Raw genomic sequence first — 23,127 nt, 5'->3', positions numbered from 1 at the left:
GACAGGTTCTGTTTAACGGGTCCGCGGATTGGTGCATGAAGTCAGTTTATGGAGGCTGCCATGTTCGACGACGGGGCGTTTGACACAATGAGCATGCGCACTGAGTACCTAAACGTGAAGGAACGAATATTAACTCTTAGTACAATAGGTAATTTCGGACTTCTAACGGTCAAGAGGAATAGCAGCAACAAGCACCTTCAAACCACAACACTGTTTATCTCTCCCCCTGTAAATATTGGCTGTGGCGATTAGAATCAATTTTCAACCAATGAGCTTTAATTATTGTACAGTTATACAATGTTTTGGTAAAGAATGTTGGGCTGTCAACTGCATATATTGAAACCCGAATTTAAAGACTATAAACACAGGCAGAGGGTGAGTCAACATGTCAGTGAGCCTTTTTCAATGATAGGAATGGATTTACGATGGTCTTGTAACAATGTTTAACACAAATAAAATAATAAATCTTACCTATCGTACCTTTAACAAAGCACCCATGGCTCCCTGCCCCCTGGCATATTGTGCAAACATAGGCCCACTTTGTCTTGCAAGCTTACACTGGTTAATACACCCTAACATTGAGTACCCAAAGTAAATAAATGAATATTATATTACATTATATTATATGGTATATAAAACACTAATATAATACACTGGTAGAAGGGCATTGTGGAAAACATGGAATCTGACAATATTTCTACCTGTATGAAATAGTCTCTTTATTGCATATGGTAGCCATTTACAGAACAATGGTCTTGCATTGTATTAGCTTTGTAATAATCATATTGTGTAATGTAATATAATATTTATTTTTTCATTTTTTTATTTACTTACTTACTTTAAGGTGCACATTTTTACTGGGTATTAACCAGTATAAGTTATGTTTTTACACAGTTAATACTAGTGATGTGACAAATCATCAAATGTTACCATCCCATTTTGTCAACCATCAGCATGGGAAAAGCCTGTCAATTCAGAAGACACAGATGGTAACTGACTGTCACTAGTAATGGATACACAAAAAATGCATAAACAGATAAAAAATAAAACGTTGCACTACAAGGGCAAAAAATGGTTGCAAACTGGTTGCAAACTTACCAGGAAGAGGATGGTTGCAAACTTGCCAGGAAGAGGACGCAATGATTGCAAACTTGCCAGGAAGAGGACGCAAGCTCACACTGTCCCCATGGCCAGTAAGGAATATTGTGAGGGAGGACATAAGTAACCCAAGGATAACAGAGAATGGTTGCATCTTGGGGTCACCAAGTCTCAAAAAGAACCATAAAATGGTACCTCCATACCAACAAACTCTTTGGAAGGGTGGCACAAGCCCTTCGCAGGACTGAATCTGCCCTCCTTGTGTCAAATGACTTACTGTTGACAGCTGACTCCAGAGAATGCTCTATTTTAGTTTTGTTGGACCTTAGTGCTGCTTTTGACACGGTCGACCATGATATCCAAATTGACCGGGTTATGCATACATTCAAGGCACTGCCCTAAATGGTTTCCCTCTTATCTAAAGAATATGACCTTCTAAGTTAATGTCAAGTGCTCCTTGTCCTCTGCTTCTATTCCATGTGGAGTCCCCCAGGGTTGAATCTTAGGGCCTATTCTTTTCTGCCTGTACACAATGTTCCCCCTCAGTTCAATTGTAGAGAAATTCAATATTTCTGTTATGTGAACGAAATTCAGCTTTACTTCCCTTTAGAAGCAAATGACAAGTGTTCACTTAAGAGCCTGTCTGATTGTCTTGCTGACATCAAAGACTGGATGACTAAAAACTTTCTCCAGCTAAATAAAAGTAAGACAGAGGTGATCCTGAATCTATTTGGTTGTTGATTCAAAGAGAATATTTGATTGAATCCTCAGCAGCCTGCCCAGTGGTAAACCACCATAGTTATAGTAGCCATAGCAGAGATTAATGCATTGTGTGTTGGAAGCCTTGTCCGTGCATAGGTCAAGATACTGTTCTCGGTGATTCTGTGAATTTCCTGTCTTCTTCGGCTTTTGCAAATCATTATCTCTCCTTTAAAACACAGTTTTTGGGTAGAACTTTTTTACCGGAAGGTAATGTAATCATATGTATATAAACAGTGGTTGCCCTGACGATGGTCTGAAATGGAAAGCATTAAAAATCTGTTTTACAATATTCCACTTGCGTTCTGAATAAACTCTGCTAATTTTGCCATAATAACAATCAATGACTTATATAATTTGTATTTGACCATTTAAAAAGAAAAGAGAACTCTAAGTAGTTTAAGACTGTTATCTATCAAATAATGGCCCTTACACGTAAACATCACAGCAGCAAGAGCTTCAATGAAGTAGCCAACAAGCCTTGAACCCCTTGAACCACATTCTTTTCCACCTTTTGCGGACTGAGTCAATAATGAAATCTTTAAAGTTACAGTAATTGTCCAGAAGAATTATTTCCAAACAGTCAGTCACAGTTGCTGTAGCTTCTCAAATCAGCACCTTTTAATACGACAAAATATCTGCTTGTTTGGAACTCAAGATCATTTTTAATCTGCATTTTTCCCACTGCATATATAATGCAGAATACTGATATAAAGATATAAATACTGATATAAACATTAAACCCACCTGCTTAAACCAGTTTTTTCATGATTAAAAATGCTTTAAATTCTATAAACTTGTCTGTAAACACAATATTTAATTAAATGATATGTGTACTTATATAAGCGGACAATCATAAGTGAACTGCATTCAAAAGTTTAATTTCTCAATGAAAGTAGAAATCATGTTAGCTCTTTGGTCCGGGGGTGCATTGTCTAGTTATTTAAATATGTTGGTACACACTGGTGTTCATGATCACATCTTAACAGGTGCTCCAGGACATGTAGAATCTTTAAAAAAAATCTTTTTAAAAGACCACCCGCCATATTTAAAAATGTATCCATCTAATCCTCCATCAGTTTCACACTTCTTCCCTCCATTGGAATTACATGGCACTGCATGTGGTGAAACTTCTGTCGGGTTGGGTAAGCATATAAAGCTAAGCATAGAGCTCGTTAGCTATCCTGACACACCGATAGACATTCGATGGCTAGAATAGAATCGAAGACGACTGACTAGCTAGCTCTCTAGCAAGCTAACAAATGTTAGTCTCAAAAATAAATAAATTACTTGAATGCCATGTTTCTTTAACATAATAAGGCCCCTGTGGCAGGATGAATGGCAGCGGAGTGGACAGATGAGGTGATTTCCAAGTGTTATTTTTATATTTTCCTTTTTTATTTGTCTTTTCCAAAAGTATGTGCAAATATTTACAGTGTCATAACACTCAAATGCAAAATCAAAAATGAAAATAAACAGGCATATAAATTCACCAGGCTATATCTCTCTCGACCCTGTGCACCAACAGCCAATTTTCATACCGACTCGTTACCTTGTCCACCACTCTCAAACTGAGGCCATGGGGCCTAATACAGCCTAGAGATAGCTGTAGCTCCGCCTACTGGACAACCCCACTGTCTAACATAAATCAATTAACTCCATAATCATATCGTTACAACAAAATAATAATTCAAAGAAACAAATACAAAATAAACAAAAGCACAAAACCATTTTCTTTCCCCAAAATAGCTTCTAAACAGATACAAACCCCATTTCACCAAAGAATATCAAAACACCCCTGTCAAAATAGTCATACCCAACATCACCCCGGGAAACCCCTCTACTTTTACCCCTAGTGGTAGTGTCCCTCGGTTTCCCAAACAGGAAGTAAATTGCGAGGCGGTACGGTGGTGAGTAAACTGAATACGGTGATGTAATTGTAAAGTTTTAACCAATAAATGAGAATGTTTTTAACAGCCAGTGTGTACAGTTGCCTTTCTTGAAAGTAGATAAAGTTAATACAGATGAGATATGGAAATAACAATGAGTTTTGAATGAACGTTTTGAATGGAATATAAAGGACAAACATTTGCTCTCTAGATATGCCGGTCAACATCAGCGTGTTCGCAGTGAAGGGGGAGGGATAAACAGTGTTGTAGTGCTGCAATTCCTCTCTTGACCGTTAGAAGTCAGAAATGCCCTATTGTACCTTTAATTAAATTGCCAAATTCGTTGAAAGGTCAGTCTACAGTAAACTGGTGGAATCAACCAAGAACTCAAATAAGCCAGACCTTGCCAGAGTATTACCCTCTTCCGCTTTCAGTGGCACAGGAACTAAGTGAATAAGCTATTAAAAAAAAAAACTCACAGCCAAGGAACCACCACAAATAAAAAGGAAAATCCTTATTCTCCACAAATCCACCTTGTAACACACAAACTTGTTCCTGTGGCCATCTTAAATACCTTAGCCAGGCTACCCATGGATGCTTGTCCTGATTGGGTGATGCCAAGTTAAGGTGTGGAAGGAAGGGGGAGGAGTTGACATACTCTGGCAATTTGACCTAATTGTTGAAAGCAGGGTGAAGCACCATTATATTAATATGAGAAGATTCATGGTTTTAGCCTCTTTTCAATGAGACCAAACATGGATGTATGAGGAGGTAATCCTGCTTAGCTATTGAATACCTCAAAAAAAAAAAAAAACCTTTTACTTTTGCTACAACAAAGATGATATTTGTAGACAAATAATCGTTAAAAATCTAAGCAGTCCCAATCTCCATCAACATATTCCATATAATCACGCCGCGTTAGTGTAAACTAAAATTTCCCTCGGGATGAATAAAGTATCTATCTATCTATCTAGTGTAGATTTCAACTGTCTAGTTCCAACAATCATTATCCACATTGACTTGTGAAAGTTACGGATTGCATTCAAACATAAAGTATGGAAAGGGAAACTTCTGGCAGGGCCCTGATGGCCCATAAATACCAATGTATTCTAGCGTATCTCCAGTATCCTTTGTTACTGGTTTCTGCATTCACACCAGTTTGTCATTTCAGTTCATTTACTTGTGTATATATACCTGTATGTCTGCATCATTTACTTTGCCAGATTGTAATGTGTTTTCATTCTTTCCAGTGTTTATCTGACTGTCCTGTGCGTCCACCCGTTTGTTTACCCCAACTTTTGTTTTCTCAATTTACCTTCTGTCTTTGCTTTTTCTGTGTTTGGACTTTCATTTTGTGATCTCGACAACGCTATGGCTTATCCCAGCTGTACCCGTTTGCTGCTGATTTACCCCTGCCTGTTTAAAAAACTGCAATAAATTAACAGACACCTTCCTGTTGCACTTGGTTCCTGCGCCCTGGCACTATATAGTGCACTGTTCATCTCGCCAATCTAGCTGCAACCTCTCTTACACCACTAATGCTAATTCTGTGGTATTTCCGGAGTTTCTTGTACTGTGTGTCGTGGCTGAAATATTCACACAGGAAACAGACAGAAGAAGTGTTCAATCTTCTGTGGAAGATTTCATTACTGTACATCTACTCACATTTCAATTATCACAAAAATAGAAAGGCTTCAGAGAAAAATATACAGCTTATTTATTTGCCATTGCAGGTTTTTACAACAACAAAAGGACACAAAGAAAAGTAGAATTACAGTAAGCAATAAATATGTTACTGTAAACTGATGGAAACAAAAATAATGACATAGTATTATGAGGGATTATAAGGGATGTGGTGGGTTGGTTTATGGATCCCGCCTTGTGTTGGGGTCTGGCCACATCACCTCATCCACATCACAAGCAACATCATCCCTGGCCAGGCAACGGGGAAAATATGCCCCCCCAAAATGGCCCCTGCCTCAGGCGCATACTGCGCTGTCTGAATGTGTCTATGCAGTGCTAATAGGACACAGTCTACTGCCATTACGGTGTTAGAGTATAGTGCAGTGACACTTGACCAGTGGCGGAAGTCCATTCATCTTCTATGGAGCTGGGCGACAGCCAGCAATACGGGCAACTGAGCCATGAGAATCAGCCGATAAAAGTTGCTATTTGTAATTTTTTTTAATACAGTCTATGTGACAAACACAGGAATTTTATCTACACTGAGTGGTCCAGATGAGGGCAAAGTGTTGAATATGTTTGTTTGTTTTGGGTTTGCTTATTTCATTCATTTATTTCATAAGAAATATGTTATTTAGTATTGAATAGTTGGGGTTACCCAGTGGCTACAGGTAGCCTTAGGCTGTATTTGGGGAGCAATGCCAAGTGAGTAGGTACGTTCCAATGTCTGTCTTGGGTCTTTGGATATTATGCCTATTTCTTATTTATTTCTTATTTATTTAGCTTATGTTTGACGTCTCCTGATTTTTGCACTGTAAAAAAAATAGAAGAACACTTCTTTGTATAAATTATCTGGCCTCGTCTGTCGACTCCACTGCTGGCTATCCTGTCACAGTTATATCTTCTCAAAATGAAATTTTGTCTTCAAATGACACACACACAAACCATCAAATGAACAGACATTTCTAAGAACCAATTGAACACTGATGTGCTCAATGGAAAACACTATGATGAGTGGAAAACACTGCTATGATGATCTAGGTCTCTTGCATTTTCAGTGTTTCACTGCAAACTGTACATACAGTAGCCTGTTGTGAACTGTTAGGTTTTCACACTCAAATATAAAACCCAGAAATAGAAAAATGTTTCTACAGAATCTTCCTACAGAAAAAAACAGTAAAAAATATGTACAAACCTTTCTGCGTATACTGTAAAAAAGAAAAAGAAAATTTTCATTTCTGTCTGGCCGCAGGACCTCATCGACATCACAGGCAATGTTCTCCTGGGCCAAGCAGCAGGGAAAGTATGGCCTGGCATGACGAATCCAGCCCTGATATGCTTCAGCAGCTGTATGAATCCAGCCCTGATATGCTTCAGCCGCTGTATGAATCCAGCCCTGATATGCTTCAGCAGCTGTATGAATCCAGCCCTGATATGCTTCAGCAGCTGTATGAATCCAGCCCTGATATGCTTCAGCAGCTGTACGAATCCAGCCCTGATATGCTTCAGCAGCTATATCACCTCATACTCCCTCCATTGCTTGTAGCTCATGCGCTCATAGAGCCTATGTCTCTGGGCCATCCATCTGCTCGACTGGACTGAGGATGTCGTGTAGTGTGTCCAGGACAGTGATGAGACGGGCACTATTGTAGGGGCCAGGGGTTGAATGGTGATGGAGGATGCCTGGGTGTGCACACATGGTGATGGAGGATGCCTGGGTGTGCGCACATGGTGATGGAGGATGCCTTGGTGAGCACACATGGTGATGGAGGATGCCTTGGTGAGCACACATGGTGATGGAGGATGCCTTGGTGAGCACACATGGTGATGGAGGATGCCTGGGTGTGCGCACATGGTGATGGAGGATGCCTGGGTGTGCGCACATGGTGATGGAGGATGCCTTGGTGTGCACACATGGTGATGGAGGATGCCTTGGTGAGCACACATGGTGATGGAGGATGCCTGGGTGAGCGCACATGGTGATGGAGGATGCCTGGGTGAGCACACATGGTGATGGAGGATGCCTGGGTGAGCGCACATGGTGATGGAGGATGCCTTGGTGAGCACACATGGTGATGGAGGATGCCTGGGTGTGCACACATGGTGATGGAGGATGCCTTAGTGAGCACACATGGTGATGGAGGATGCCTTGGTGAGCGCACATGGTGATGGAGGATGCCTTGGTGAGCACACATGGTGATGGAGGATGCCTGGGTGAGCGCACATGGTGATGTTCCCCCCTCGCTGGCCAGGAGCCTCAACAATGGTGCGCTGGCCGATGACGCTCCTTCCCCATTGCCGCTCTCACTTTGCCTCTCTCTGCAAAGTTGGCCTCCATTATTCTCCAACACAGGAGACCTCTCCTTTGGCCCTTTCATTGCTAAAGCTCGCTGAAAAGCAGCAGGTGTGCCCATATGAGGAGTAAATGGTGTGATTGGTGATTTGAGTTTAGCATTCTGAATGGTAGTGTTTTCCACGTGAACACAAGATATTTTATCAATAAAGATTGTGCCAAATGTAGAGAATCGTGTGTAATGTTTAGCAAAAAAAAAAAAGTGTGATTTACAACTGCAAAATGAGTGAAAAGCAGGAAATGTGTTTTTCTTTGTGCAGAATTGGTGTAAGATAAGGTACATGAGTTTTAGATTTTGGTCATTGTGTCTCAAGTTCCAGTGTTACTGTGTATGTAATTGAGAAAAACTGTATTAATAGGATATTAATACAGCTGATGAAAGTTTCTGAGAAGCCAACTCCCAACTGTAGTTCCATTCTGAGTGCATATGTGTGTGTGTGTTTGTGTGTGTGTGTGACTGTGTGTGACTGCGTGTGTGTGTATATATATATGTGTGTGTGATTGATTTACTTCCTCCTTTCTCACACACTTCACTCTGTATCATGTCATGTGTCTCTATGCTGCTGCTTCTAAGTGGTAAGTGCTGATATCTGACTTTCTATTGTTCTATATTTCCATTTAATTTTTCCTACAGTTTATTTTTTCGTGTTGTTTTCCCTTCCTTTGTATAACTTTTTATTAATTGTCCATTCCAGCCTTTTAGTTACAAAAGATTCTCAAAAAGAGAATAAGCATACCAGACATGAATAACAGGTGCTAGGAGAAACAGAAAGTTTACACAGAGTATCTTGCAAAACAACCTTTTATGAATCCTTCGTCTGTATTAGCTAAAAGCAATGGCAAATCACAAGTCTTTTACCCAATACTTTGGAAGGAATGTTTTCAAAATGTTATTGCTATTTCATTAAAGGTTGTTTTGTAAGATACAGTGCGTGGGAGTTCAATCTCTTTGGAGCCCAATAGATGCAACAATGGGAGTCAGTTATAAGAAAACAGTTCATGCCATAACCACAGCTTTGTTACAGAGAGGAAAAAACCAACAAAACAACAAAACAAACATATTTATGTTTTACACAATTTATCCAAGGTTGTCAAATAAGTAAATTCCCAGAAATATTAGATATTACTGGTGTCTCCAGAGTCGAGAGAGACGATGCCTTGCTTTGGCATAAAATGCAAGTTATGGGAGTGTGGAGGAGAGTGATCTTCTGTATTTAGACACTTCCTCTTTTCGCATGAGACAAGAAATGAGGGCTTAGAAGTGTAGCAGGCTAACTGACCAGCTCATGTGACAGGAGGGTTTGGCTGTGTAGAAGCGTCTGAAGCGTCTGAAGCTACAGTTATTGTGGTAGTACAGAGAAGCTCAAGCAGCTCACAAGCTATTTTTAAACAAAGTCTCCCTTTATCTCTTGGGTTAATATGAAAATGTTCATATGTTTCCCTTACAACATAACACATACAGTAGATTCTTATGTGTTGTTTATTATATGTAGCCTTTTTTCTTCATTTTATTATTTTATTCATAAAGATGGCAGAAATGGACTGTAGCAAGACATTGTGCCACATTGAATCAGAATCGGTGATAACATACAGTGAGCACCGCAATTCATTGGACAGCGACACATTTTTTGTTATTTTGGTTATGAACTCTAAAAAAGTAGCGGGAGTGAAACTGTTATTGGGCAAATTGAAACAGCTCTGGGACACTGGAAAAATGCCTTGTTCTAATACAAGTCAAAGGTTAACTAGTGGTTTGCATCTTGCTGTGTTGACTCTATTTCTGTTTATGAAGTCTTCTGCAGACAGTTGTCATTGACAAATCCACACCCGACTCCTGAAGAGTGTTTCTGATCTGTCGGACAGGTGTTTGGGGATTTAGTTTTTATTATGGACAGAATTCTTCTGTCATCAGCTGTGGAGGTCTCCCTTGGCCAGCCAGTCCCTTTGCAATTAGTAAGCTCACCAGTGCTCTTTTTTCTTAATTATGTTCCAAACAGTTGATTTTGGTAAGCCTAAGTTTTGGCTGATGTCTCTAACCATGTTATTCTTGTTTCTCAGCCTCATAATGGCTTCTTTGACTTTCATTAGCACAACATTGGTCTTCATGTTGATAAGCAATAATAGTTTCAAAAGGTGATCGATAGACTAGAGGAAAGACTAGGTGCTGAGAGCTCTCTTATACCTGCATTAAAGTGGCCATGTGTCCCAAGAATGTGCACTTTATCCACATGTTAATTGTATGATTCCAAAACTAAAATTGTGGCAAATCAGAGGCAAATCAAGACATAATGGGTCTTTGTCCCATTATGTTATGTAGGGCACTATATATGCCATAGACTATGACTCAGGGCTTAGACTGTGACTCAGGGCATAGACTGTGTGACTCAGGGCTTAGACTGTGTGACTCAGGGCTTAGACTGTGACTCAGGGCTTAGACTGTGTGACTCAGGGCTTAGACTGTGACTCAGGGCTTACACTGTGACTCAGGGCTTAGACTGTGTGACTCAGGGCTTAGACTGTGACTCAGGGCTTACACTGTGACTCAGGGCTCAGACTGTGTGACTCAGGGCTCAGACTGTGACTCAGGGCTTACACTGTGACTCAGGGCTTACACTGTGACTCAGGGCTTAGACTGTGTGACTCAGGGCTTAGACTGTGTGACTCAGGGCTTAGACTGTGACTCAGGGCTTACACTGTGACTCAGGGCTTAGACTGTGTGACTCAGGGCTCAGACTGTGACTCAGGGCTTAGACTGTGACTCAGGGCTTAGACTGGGGTTGAGCAGGCGGGTGGTGAGCGAGTGAAAGGCGGACCTGTGCAAAATGCTACCCCAAAATGCTACCCCAAAATGGCCATCAGCTGCTGGCTCTGGCCTGACAGTCCCCGAGCAGTGGCTGTCCTCCCCCTTTGATGTGCTGCGAGTCCTGAAATTACCAGAGGCACCTGCATCATTGGGAAAATTCAAAATCGACAGCACACCAGCCCGCAAAATAGGGCCCTAAGTCATCAGGGGGAACTTGCAGTTTTTCAGTTTTCGGTACCTCACAAAAAAATAAACTGTTACACACCTGTTAAAAGCAAGACTAATTAACTGTTAATTGTTCGGTTTGCAGCTTATGCCAAACCGAAAGTCTAGTACTGAAAGACAGATGCTTTTTTTAAAATACTGTGTAGAGATCATCCAAATTTTAGAAGACATTTGACCTCAAATTGAAGAAGTCTGTCTAGCCGTCCATCATCTTGTGGTGTGGTTAAGGGGAGGGGCAGTGGAGAGAAAGAGTCTTGATCTTTGTATCATCTGTTTATGTGCTGAAAATGATGTGTTCTATGATTTCCCTGCAGGTCATATCTTTTTGGTCTTCATGGAGTCTGTGGTCGGAGGTAAGGCTGCAGGTTATCTCTATCAGTTGTATATGGTTTTAGTGTCTGGAAAGGAAAGGAAAGGATGAAAGCCTATAAGCATGTCCACCACTGTGATGGAGAATGGATGCATCTGATGCCCATTCTGTCAGTCCAGAAGCCCAGGATGGAGATAAATAATAACTTAGAAAACAAAGTGTTTTCGTAATTAACTATGCAAAAGTACTTAGACTCATTGTAGTTCAGTGATATTGCTATATTTATTTCTAGTCTCATATTCTTCAATACTTGTCTTTTGCAGGGCCTCTGGGGCCAAATATCACACTCTCGCCGAGGCGTGAGCTCACTCAGGGTGAAAACTTCAACATTACATGCCACATTCAGCATCCAGGAGAGACTGTTGTCCTGGAATTCAATGACTCCAGCATCAATGGCTCCTCCCATCACTCCCAAAATGACTCCATCACCTTCATGTTTCAAGCTGGCCCATCCAACTCTGGGAAGTACAGCTGTGTCTATCAGACTACAGGTCCCAGTGGCAACTACAACATTTCCAAGAGTGACGTGGTGATTGTTAATGTCAAAGTTGGTGAGTGATCTTCACTTTTGTGTTCACTTTGTTTTGGAAGCACAGTTAGCTGCAGGTAGGTTTAAGTTACAGTCGGTGTAAAGCCAGAGGTGGGCGTGAGAGCTATGTCATATAGGGCAGCTCTCTCAAACCCATATATGAATCCCCTGTATGGCTAGGGGTTGATTCTCAGCCACAAAACAATTGATGCACTGTATTTAAACCTGAACTGTGACCCTCTCTGCTGTCACCTTGCCTGAATAAAGAATACTAAAGGGATAGCCTGTCCTCCTTTATCAAAATGTAAAATAAAATGACATTAGGTAGTATGTTTTCACACAGACAGTGGTCACTGTGTGGAATAGCTTTCTGAAAATGCTGGGAATTTTCAAGACCAGGCTTGATATGATGCTTGACACTATATCTTTTTGGTAAACTAAGCATTAGCTACACTTTAGTGGGAGGAAAAGGTGAGCATTGCTGGGCTGAATGGCCTGTTCTCACCATTATGTTATGTAATGCCGTGTTATGTTATGTTAAAATAATTGACTGCAGGTGGGGCTGTGTTGGGTTTTCGTGTGCAGTTGGTTGGTGGGACGGTGTGACAGTGGCGCTATGTCTCTGGTTGCAGAGTCTGTGTTGGTGCTTATTGTGGCAGCATTAGCAGGCGGAGCTGTGTTCCTGCTCCTCCTTATCCTTCTCTGTGTCTGTCTGGCCCGTAAGTCCAAGGCCCATACAGAAGCAGGTAAGTGCAGGCATCTGTGAACGATGTGCGCACCTCACAAAAAACCTCCCCCTAAATCTCCCATAAAACCCCTTCCATCTGCTGCTTTTCGTTTTCACGTTTTTCCATATCTTTAGTTGATATTGGCAACTTTGAGAAGTTTCAAAGCTTAATTATCTCATGTTCTGTGTCTGTGTCACTAGCTGTTTGTTTACAAATTCTCTTTCGTGCTTGGGTTTGCACTCCCAGACACTCCGGTCACTTCAGGGGTTTGTGCTTCGACTCTCCCCAGTTATGGCTGTTTGTGCAAGAGCAATGGATCACATTTCTGGAAGTTCATAAGCAGAACTTTTACCTAGGAGAGATGCCATTCTTGAACAATTCTCCATTTTAACCAGACATTGCTGTTTGTTATTGGGAATGACTGGTCCCTTAAACTAGCATCAGTGCAATAGGAGGTAATAGTTAACATTTTTAATTTCATTTTTGGTTCAAACCCAAGAGCATGCACCAACAAACACTGAAGCTCAGATGTTTTTGTTGTGTTTCTGAGTAAAAGAATTGAGATTAAAAGTGTAAGTGTTTTGCTGGTATGTAAACATGTATTCTTCCACCACAGCTGTCCTTACATACCAGAGTCAGCCTGTGGACAGAGAAGACCTGGATTCAGAACCTGATTACATGGAGCCATCAGAGGGCAGCAGCAGTGCCAGTTACGTCAACATAGAGACACACGATTTAAGGGAAGGATGCAAAGACCTAGACACACAATTGGAGTGGAATAAAGCAATCTATGTCGATACGGGGACTCCTGAGGAAGAAGAGAGCGAGGATGAGGAGGATTACGTAAACACGGAAACAGTGTGGAAGTGCAGTGCGCCTGCCGGAGACAGCGACAGTGAGCCGGACTATGAGAACTCTGCGTGCCTCAGTGGCACAGCCAAGTGAAGAAACAGCCGCAATTCAGGGAGCCTGAAATGTGCGACTAGAGCACACTCTGTAGGCCTAATGTGCTTCTGTAGGTTTAAATTATTATAACCACATCATACACAGTGAGCTTCATGAGCTTATTATGACCACATCATACACAGTGAGCTTCATGAGCCTTGGGACAAAGACACATTTTTCTGGATTTGGCTCTGTACTGTACTACACCATTTTCATTTTGCAATCAATCAAATGACTTGTGGTTAGAATGTAGATTTTGTTTCACAGGCATTTCTGATTAGTGAGATGTGTTCATTCGCTTCCTTACAGGTGTAAGAAAGAGCTTTCAGTAGCTGTTCATGATTCTAAGCTTTCGATTGCCTCTGGAGTCTGTTATTGGCATTGGTCAAGGGCCAGGGTTGTGTCAGTGAAAGTCAAGGAAGCCATTAAGAGGCTGTGAAATAATAAGAACAAATAAAACAAATAAAGAGGCCCAAGCAATAGGCTTACCAAAATGAACAGTTTTGAACATCAAGAAGGAAGAGAGAACGCCTGTCTTGATGTTGACATATGCCAATAACTCCAAATGAAACCAACATTGAATATTTTGGTTAGATACAGCATCGGCATGTTTGGCATTGAAACAGAGATGCATAAAAGATGTTTGTCATATCCATGGTGAAATATGGGGGTGGATCAGTGTTTTGGGGCTGTTTTAATTCAAATGGTCCAGGATCAATGGTATAATTGATTCCACAAAGTATCAGTATTTTGCCTGACAATCTGGTTGCCTGTACCATCTCTTACAAAAATGTAAGTGTGAGTGTGTGTATGAATGGGTGAATGAGTGAGTGTGTGTGTGTGAGTGTGTGTATAAATGGGTGAATGAGAAGCAGTAATTGTACAGCGCTTTGGATAAAGGTGCTATATAAACGCCAATAATTTACCATAGCGGTAATGTTACTAACAGATAAGAGACTACATCACAATATTACATTACTCTTTCTAGCTAACAATGGCTTAATGATAAAAAGCAAAAATGCTGCTCACTCATTTGATTTGAAGTGGGATAACCCATTAAACTGTCTGCCCCCCATTCTGCTCCTTCAGCAGTTCTTGATAAGTGTTTAGTGTTGAGAACGAGTGTTTGGCTGTGGCGGTAGTCACTGGTATGGTGAAATTGAGAATCAATTCCTTTGATCGTTTTGCTGCTTTTTCCAGTTCCTCCTTTTTACTTTTCTCTTTTTTTGCACCACTTTTGCTTATATTCAATCATTCTCTCAATTTCTGTTTTGCTAGCTATCTTTTGCTGATGTACAATTAGGCACAACACTGAATGTGATAGATCATCAAAAACAAATAGTTTCCCACAAACATTTGCAAAGCACAATTACAAACAGATAAATATACAGATAATGGAAGCAACCATTTATTTATTTGTCCGCCACGTCTTAGTCATTTTCTCTAGTGCCAAACTAAAAAAATAGGAAAAACACATTATTAGTTTGTAACCAAAAAAAAAAAAAAATCTACTTTCAGGTTGTTGTGCGTGTGTAAAGTCTAATTACTTCCATTTTCCTAAAAACTTGGTACGAGTCGCATACACCATCCGCATACAGTGACATGGTAACGGTGCTCCAATGTGGTGGGGAAGCTGTGTGCATAACAGAGTGAATAGGTGCTCGGACCATCGTGAGCTAATACAGAGCCTGCATAACAGAGTGAATAGGTGCTCGGACCATCGTGAGCTAATACAGAGCCTGCATAACAGAGTGAATAGGTGCTCGGACCATCGTGAGCTAATACAGAGCCTGCATAACAGAGTGAATAGGTGCTCGGACCTTCGTGAGCTAATACAGAGCCTGCATAACAGAGTGAATAGGTGCTCGGACCATCGTGAGCTAATACAGAGCCTGCATAACAGAGTGAATAGGTGCTCGGACCATCGTGAGCTAATACAGAGCCTGCATAACAGAGTGAATAGGTGCTTGGACCATCGTGAGCTAATACAGAGCCTGCATAACAGAGTGAATAGGTGCTCGGACCATCGTGAGCTAAAACGGTCTTCCGAAACACAGGGATGTTGTGCATTAATTTGTCATTTTCTCTATAAATATTGGTCCAATTCACATCACATCACATTCACATGGGAGACATTTGCTCATGTGATAAGAGCAGTCATCTGGCAGTTGAAGGGTTGCTGGTTCGAGTTGCCTGGGTGTGTCGAAGTGTCCCTGAGCAAGACACCTAACCTATAAATGCTCCTGACGAGCTGGTTGGTGCCTTGCATGGCAGCCAATCGCTGTTGGTGTATGAGTGTGTGCATGAATGGGTGAATGAGAAGCATCAATTGTACAACACTTTGGATAAAGGCGCTATATAAATTCCAACCATTTACATCAATCAAAGGGCCAGATTTACGTAAACAAAGCTCTCAGCGCAAAACGTGGCCTGACAAGAGTGTGTTGGTGTGGGCGCAGTCTGCCTGAAAGGAAAGTCTTCTGAGGCTACAGCTCATTACGCAACCAGTGAATGGGACTGCCTACAAACCACATGTTGCGAAAGAGACAGATCTTAAACAGCGCAGTTGTTGTGCATTGATTAATTATCTTCACTGCGTGTGACAATATCCCTGAGTCGGCTGCCACATAAAAGTGTATCCTGTGCAGGACGAAATGTGTACATATTCCAGCTGTGGTGGCTACCGTTGTTTGAATTAAATGCGAGATGGAACGTTGCAATGAGTGATTATTTGTATGGCTGGACACAGAAGTCGCAGGTGATTTCCTTGTTTCTTTTCCCCAATAGTGTGATTCTTGTCAGGTTCTGTGTTTCCTGTTATCTGTTTTCTGTTTAAGTCATTAGCGTTTTTGTATATTTGTACCCTCTGGGCTTACCTATTTTCTGGATTACCTGTGTTGTTACTGTTTGCTTGTATTCTGAACCTTTGACTGATTCCTTGCCATTCCTGTTTGCTGGTTACCGACCCCTGCCTGTCTGATCTGCCCAAAATCTAATAAAGACTTTTACCAGGATTTCATCGTGTCTGGTCTTGCTATTGAGTTCAGTGTTCTGGTGCCCGACAGTTGCAAAGATTATTTCAGTGCATCTTCGAAGCCTATACCCGTGTCTCTGTCTTGCACCTCGCTTTACGCCTGCTCTACAGAGGCAGAGAAATTTCACACGCAATTCGACCCTCATTACTCGTGTGATCTTTAGTAAATTCAACAGAATACATAACCCACCACAGTTATAATATCTCCCCCCTTAAATACTGAGAATCATTATTGGCATTTCACAGGTGCTCTTATCCAGAGTACTCGAGTGAGCAGCGAGATAACATTAAACTCCACCAAACTGCATAGATTAAATGGTTGTTATCCAGAGCACTCGAGTGAGCGAGCGAGATAACATTAAACTCCACCAAACTGCAGAGATTAAACGGTTGTTATCCAGAGTACTCGAGTGAGCAGCGAGGTGCATCTAAACTCTAAAAACTTCTCTACATTTTTCTACCTTATATAGTATCTTAATGAAAAATAAAAGACATAAAAATAAAAGGAAACTTATAACGTTGAACTTCTATGTGCTACTTTTCCTACTTCTACAAGTAATATAGATTATAATTACCACTCAAGCTTGATTATAGTTGTTCTGCATTGCTCTTTCGACATCAGTCCTGTTGCCACAACTCTTGGGCTGAGTCCGCACCACGTACGTCACTCTGTTCTCCATATCCATATCCTGGAGTGGCGCGCAGAGGGAGCGCACCACTTCAGCTTGACTACAGCTGTCCTGCGTTGCTCTCTCCTCAACAGCCCTTAGATATCTTCAACAGCGAAATCCTAAGAGGGTTTTTTCTTCTCTCTTCTTTCTTCTTCTTTTTTCTGTTTTTTTAACGTCTAAAAGCTTACTCCTTATATATTTTTAACTTGTATAAAAGTGTACCTTTTTTTGATAAGAAATGTCCCCAGTATACCGAGTGGAAAGACATTTATCTCTTATGCAACTTTTTTAAATGAACATATTCATCACTTTTATTTGTCTCACTGTCATTTCCCCATACCTTAAAGGGAGTTTCCCCAATACTTTATCTCATATACCCCTCCGGTTGGGAGTTTCCACCATCTTAGTATATGAGTGGAAAAACACTAGCTCTTTTGTAATTTTTTTTAAGGAACCTATTCATCACTGGTATCTGTCTCAATTTCATAGTCTCTCCTTGACTTTCTCCACACTTTGACTTCATACAAGCCAGCAGTAAGTGCCTTCCACCAGCTCAATACATTCTTCAGGTGCACTTTCTTGTGGCGCCTTAAGAAATCTACAAAGGACATCCAATTAATAGCTGAGTGTAATTCATCACCCAACTCCTCTACAGTCAGTCCTTTGAATCTATCCCATAAATTATCAAATTATCATTTCCCCATCATCTATATTGTTTTCCTCATCTTTTTGCTTTAGCCAGGCATTGTGCTCCTCCCCTGTAGGGTTGGGGTATTCCCCGACTGCTCGCTCAGCATGTTGAATCTCCTCCAAAGTCCCCCGACTTCAGACTCCTCTGCTGACAATTAGGGCTGCTCATTAGCTCTGAACCGCATATTTTTCTTGCTACCACCTCAATGGCGTGTGCGAGGGGTTAACAATGCATTCCTGCCTAACCCATCCCTGTCAATCTCTCATCAGGGGGGCCTAGGGCCGGGTCCTCGACATTTGATGTCTTGTTCTTTTATGAAGCTTCCTTAACTGTCATGTCTGTGATGTTCAGAGATACTGAAGATTAGAAAAAAGGACCCGATTATAAATCACATATCACTTTGGTGAAAGTTAGCTTTGCAATCGCCATCAGCCATCATTTTGACATTCTACCGGCTCCATTGCAGCCATCGCCATCATTAATAAATCTGACAGCCTACTGTTATGTTTTGCGAGCTCACGTTACATTGGATGTCGACAGCTACGATGGTTTCATTTGTGAGATTAAGCAACGATGCTCTGGTTCAGTTGTAACCAGCTAATTTAGCTTGCTAGCTAAATGTCAGACTGTGATGATGTAGCTGACGTGAATAGCTGCCCACTTTATAATTTGTATGGAGTTAAATAACAAAAACAAGCAGTACAACTACTTTTCTCATTAAAATCAATTCACTATATGGGAATGAATGCATGTGTCAACCATCGAGAAATGAACCTCAGCAATTCTGTAACTTTGACACTGCCATCGAATGTGAAGCGATCACTACAGTGGTCATTAATGACAATGGATTTGTTCTCTCAGCGTCCGATGGCTGAAAAAGTGGAAGGTTTTAGACTGGCCAAGTCAATCACCACACCAGTTGAGTATGCATTTCATGTGATGTCAATGGGTCAGAGGCTTCATTCAGTTATTGCAAGCAAGGGATATGCTACCAAATATTAAGTGTTATTTACTTTCATTTACCGAAATACTCAGTGTTTCAATACTCCTTCTCTACTAAAAAATAGGGTGGTCTACCAAAGGTGCTACGTTCTAAGTAGTTTAACACATCTAGGTCTATATAACTGACAATAAAATTATGTGCTCTTGTCTCATGTTCATCTTTTTATATCAACCCTAAATGTGTTCAATGTTTTGTAAAAACAACAGAATTGGCCTTGCTGTTCCAATACTTTTGAAATATCAAGCCTTTTTTTGTTTTAATCTTGATGATTATGGCTTACAGCAATAAGCAAAATATTAGAATATTACATAAGACCAATCAAAAAAAAGGATTTATAATTACATTACATTACATGGCATTTAGCAGACACTCTTATCCAGAGCAGATCAAACACAAGTATAAGTGCGTAGAGGACCTGAGAGGACAGTACAGTTCCGAGTCCTAGTGTAAACATACAGATAATCAGAACCCTTGAAGAGTACAATCAACTTCCAAACTAGCATACCGCAGTTGGCAGCTACAATACCCTGAGTACAACAATTCAACACCCAATAAAAAACAACAATATCTATACATTACATTACATTACATTATTGGCATTTGGCAGACGCTCTTATCCAGAGCGACGTACAACAAAGTGCATACCCATAACCAGGGATAGGTGCGCTGAAAGACCCTAGAGGGAAGTACAATTTCAATTGCTACCCGTACAACAAAGATAAGGACCAGGGCCTAATTTTTTTATTATTATTATTATTTATTTTTTTAAACAACAAATAAACAAACAAACAACAAACAAAAGTGACCAAAATTAACTATCCAAATACTGCTTACCTAGCCAACTAAAAATACCGAAACACAAAGTAAATCACAAAGACAACAATTATGTAATGTCGAGGATGGGCGGAGAGCCAGACCCGACTAAAGGTAAACCCATATAAGCGAACACGCTGGTGTGTTCGCCACAAAATCCTGGAAGAGAAAAGGAACTGGGGTGTACAAATACAAATGGGGAATACTCCTGGAACAGAGGGAGGAACAGAAAATAACACGGATGAAAACTCAGTTCGAATCAGAATATAAAGCCCAAAACGGCTATGAGAAAATAAAACAACCCTTAAAAAACGTGGCGCAGCCTGTAGAGCACTGACCGCATGCTCATTGCGAGCTGCGACGTTGGCGGTTCGAATCCGACCGTCTGACCGTCTGACATTTGTTGCATGTCTTTCCCTCTCTCTCGCCTCCTTTCTTCCTGTCTCTCTAGACTATATACTGTCCAATAAAGCTGAAAAAAGGTCTAAAAAAATAAATTTAAAAAAACCTAAACCAAAACCCAACCAAAATAAGTGCTTAAGTAGAGCACTGAAATCCCCGGACCGGGGATAAAATAAAAGTACAACCTAGCAAAAGACAAGGCAGGAAAATAAAACCTTGAGTTGCAGCTCAGGAGAAAAACACAAACCAAAATACACCGTCCCTCTACCACCGGCTCACCCCAGCACAAAAAATAAAAGAGAACGAAAACAAAGAACATATAGGAAGGTGTCAGCCGTGAACACACACTAACAAACTGAACACCTTCCTTACCTTTTCTTTTTAAGTTCGTCAGAAACACTAACCAGCACATTACCTGACTCAACCAGCTCTGAGTCTACCTTGTGCATACCAGCTTTGTGCCAGAGCGAACAGTGGGCACCAAAGCGTCGATCGAATGTCACCACTGCCCTTAAATACTCTCAGGGGGAACGCTTCCCTGGCACTAATGAGGACCAGGTGAAAGCAATGAGCCCCCTGCCCCCTGGTGGCCCCAATCGGTCACTACCTCCCACCATGACAAATTAAGGTTCACAGGGAGGTAGGGAGGGGTGGGGAGAGGTGCTGCTTGAAGAGGTGCGTCTTCAGTTTGCGCTTGAAGGTGGGGAGAGATTCTACAGTTCTGACCTCAATGGGGAGTTCATTCCACCACCGTGGAGCCAGAACAGACAGTAGTCGTGAGCGTGAGGTGGAGGTTCGGAGAGGGGGAGGTGCCAAGCGGCCTGTGGAGGCTGAACGAAGAGGTCTGGCAGGGGTGTAGGGTGTGATGATTTTTTGTAGATAAGCTGGGGAAGACCCCTTAACTGCTTGGAAGGCTAGCACCAATGATTTGAATTTGATGCGAGCCATGACAGGCAGCCAGTGGAGGGAAGTAAGCAGGGGGGTGACGTGTGAGTATTTGGGAAGGTGGAAAACCAGACGAGCTGCTGCATTCTGGATAAGTTGGAGGGGTCTGATGGCGGACGCTGGGAGGCCAGCCAAGAGGGAATTGCAGTAGTCCAGGCGGGACAGAACCATCGCTTGGACCAGGAGCTGGGTCGAGTAGGGGGTGAGAAAGGGGCGGATTCCCCATATGTTGTATAGGAAGAACCTGCATGACCGGGTCACCGCCGCAATGTTCTCGGAAAGGGACAGTCTGCTGTCCATCACCACGCCGAGGTTCCTTGCACTGGGTGAGTGTGGTATCCCCGAGGGAAATGGAGAGATCCAGATGGGGAGAGGTATTAGCAGGGATGAATATATACAAGTAACAATATCTATACAATCTATACATAAGTGCCATTACAGTCTAAGGCTAATCATGGTGGTGAGTTAGGGAGGGAAAGGTGTAGCCTGAAGAGATGAGTCTTCAGTCTGCGCTTGAAGGAGGTCAGAGACTCTGCTGTTCTGACATCCACCGGGAGGTCATTCCACCACCGTGGGACCAGGACAGACAGCAGTCGTGATCGTGAAGTGCAGGTGTGGCGAGGGGGAGGCGCCAGACGGCACAAAGTGGCAGAACAGAGGGGTCTTGTTTGTGTATAGGTCTTGATAAGGGATTGAATATATACAGGGGCAGATCCCTTAACTGCCTGGTATGCGAGCACCAAAGTTTTAAATTTGATGCGGGCCATAACAGGTAGCCAGTGGAGGTTGCTGAGCAGGGGGGTGACATGTGAATGTCTGGGAACATTGAATACCAGACGGGCTGCAGCATTCTGGATCAGTTGTAGGGGTCTGATGGCAGATGCTGGAAGGCCAGCCAGCAGAGAATTGCAATAGTCCAGGCGGGACAGGACCATTGCTTGGACAACGAGCTGAGTGGAGTAGGTGGTGAGAAAGGGTCGGATTCTCCGGATGTTGTACAGGAAGAACCTGCACGCCCGGGTCACCGTTGCGATGTTCTCGGAGAAGGACAGCCTGTTGTCCATCACCACTCCAAGGTTTCTTGCACTAGGGGATGAGGTCACTGTGGTATCCCTGAGTGAGATGGGAAAGTCGGAGAAGGGAGAGGTTAGAACAGGGATGAAGATTACCTCCGTCTTACCTGGGTTGAGCTTTAGATGGTGGTTGCCCATCCAGCTCTGGATGTCTCTCAGGCAGGCGGAGATAAGGGTAGAGACCTGTGTGTCTGATGGGGGAAAGGAGAGAAAGAGTTGGGTGTCATCGGCATAACAATGATATGAGATGCCATGAGCAGAGATAATGGGGCCAAGGGATCTTGTGTAAATGGAGAAGAGGAGGTGCCCGAGGACTGAGCCCTGGGGGACTCCTGTAACAAGGGGGCGAGGGGTTGACACTCTTCCAGCCCAGGACACCTGGGAGGACCGGCCAGAGAGATAAGATTTAATCCACTCTAAGGCTGTGCCACAGATCCCTGGAGATGCCAGGGAGGCTAAGAGGATGGAGTGGTTGACTGTGTTGAAAACACAGAAACAATACTTAAGCTCTCTGGAGGTCTTCAACTTCACGCGGCTAGTGGAAAAAAGCTAAACTGCCGGCGGCTGGTGAAAAACACACTAGATTCGCTAACTAATAACAAAATGCGACACACCTGGTCTAACTAACACGGCAATTTGACTAACAAAACAGCTGATAGACTAACAAGGTTTCCTTATTACCTAATGCTCACACGCAAAAAAAACTGAAACAATACATAAGCTCTCTGGAGGTCTTCAACTACACGCGGCAAGTGGAAAAAATGCACTTCTCTTCTGAAAAGTATGTTTATTTATGCACTCAATACTTGGTCGGGGCTCCTTTTGCACAAATTACTGCATCAATGCGGCATGGCATGGAGGCAATCAGCCTGTGGCACTGCTGAGGTGTTATGGAAGGCCAGGTTGCTTTGATAGTGGCCTTCGACTCATCTGTATTGTTGGGTCTGGTGTCTCTCATCTTCCTCTTGACAATACCCTGTAGATTCCCCGAAGTCAGATGGGGTTCAGGTCAGGCGAGTTGGCTGGCCAATCAAGCACAGTAATACCATGGTCAGCAGACCAGTTACTAGTAGTTTTGGCACTGTAGGCAGGTGCCAAGTCCTGCAGGGAAAG

The 23,127-nt window shown here is 42.2% G+C and overlaps 1 protein-coding gene across 1 annotated transcript; it reads left to right on the top strand.

Annotated features, from left to right (window-relative positions):
* The first annotated feature begins 8,311 nt into the window (after positions 1 to 8,311).
* Positions 8,312 to 14,033, top strand: LOC133139020 (uncharacterized). The gene is made up of 5 exons (XM_061258259.1): positions 8,312 to 8,358; positions 11,125 to 11,163; positions 11,444 to 11,731; positions 12,342 to 12,455; positions 13,054 to 14,033. The coding sequence occupies exons 1-5, from the start codon at positions 8,325 to 8,327 to the stop codon at positions 13,380 to 13,382; spliced, it is 804 nt and encodes a 267-aa protein (XP_061114243.1). The 5' UTR covers positions 8,312 to 8,324; the 3' UTR covers positions 13,383 to 14,033.
* Positions 14,034 to 23,127: the final 9,094 nt, after the last annotated feature.

This window comes from Conger conger, chromosome 10 (assembly GCF_963514075.1).
Source record: "Conger conger chromosome 10, fConCon1.1, whole genome shotgun sequence".
Taxonomy (NCBI): Eukaryota; Metazoa; Chordata; class Actinopteri; order Anguilliformes; family Congridae; genus Conger; species Conger conger.
Note: the sequence above shows the minus strand (reverse complement) of the source record. Positions and strands in the feature narration are given on the sequence as shown.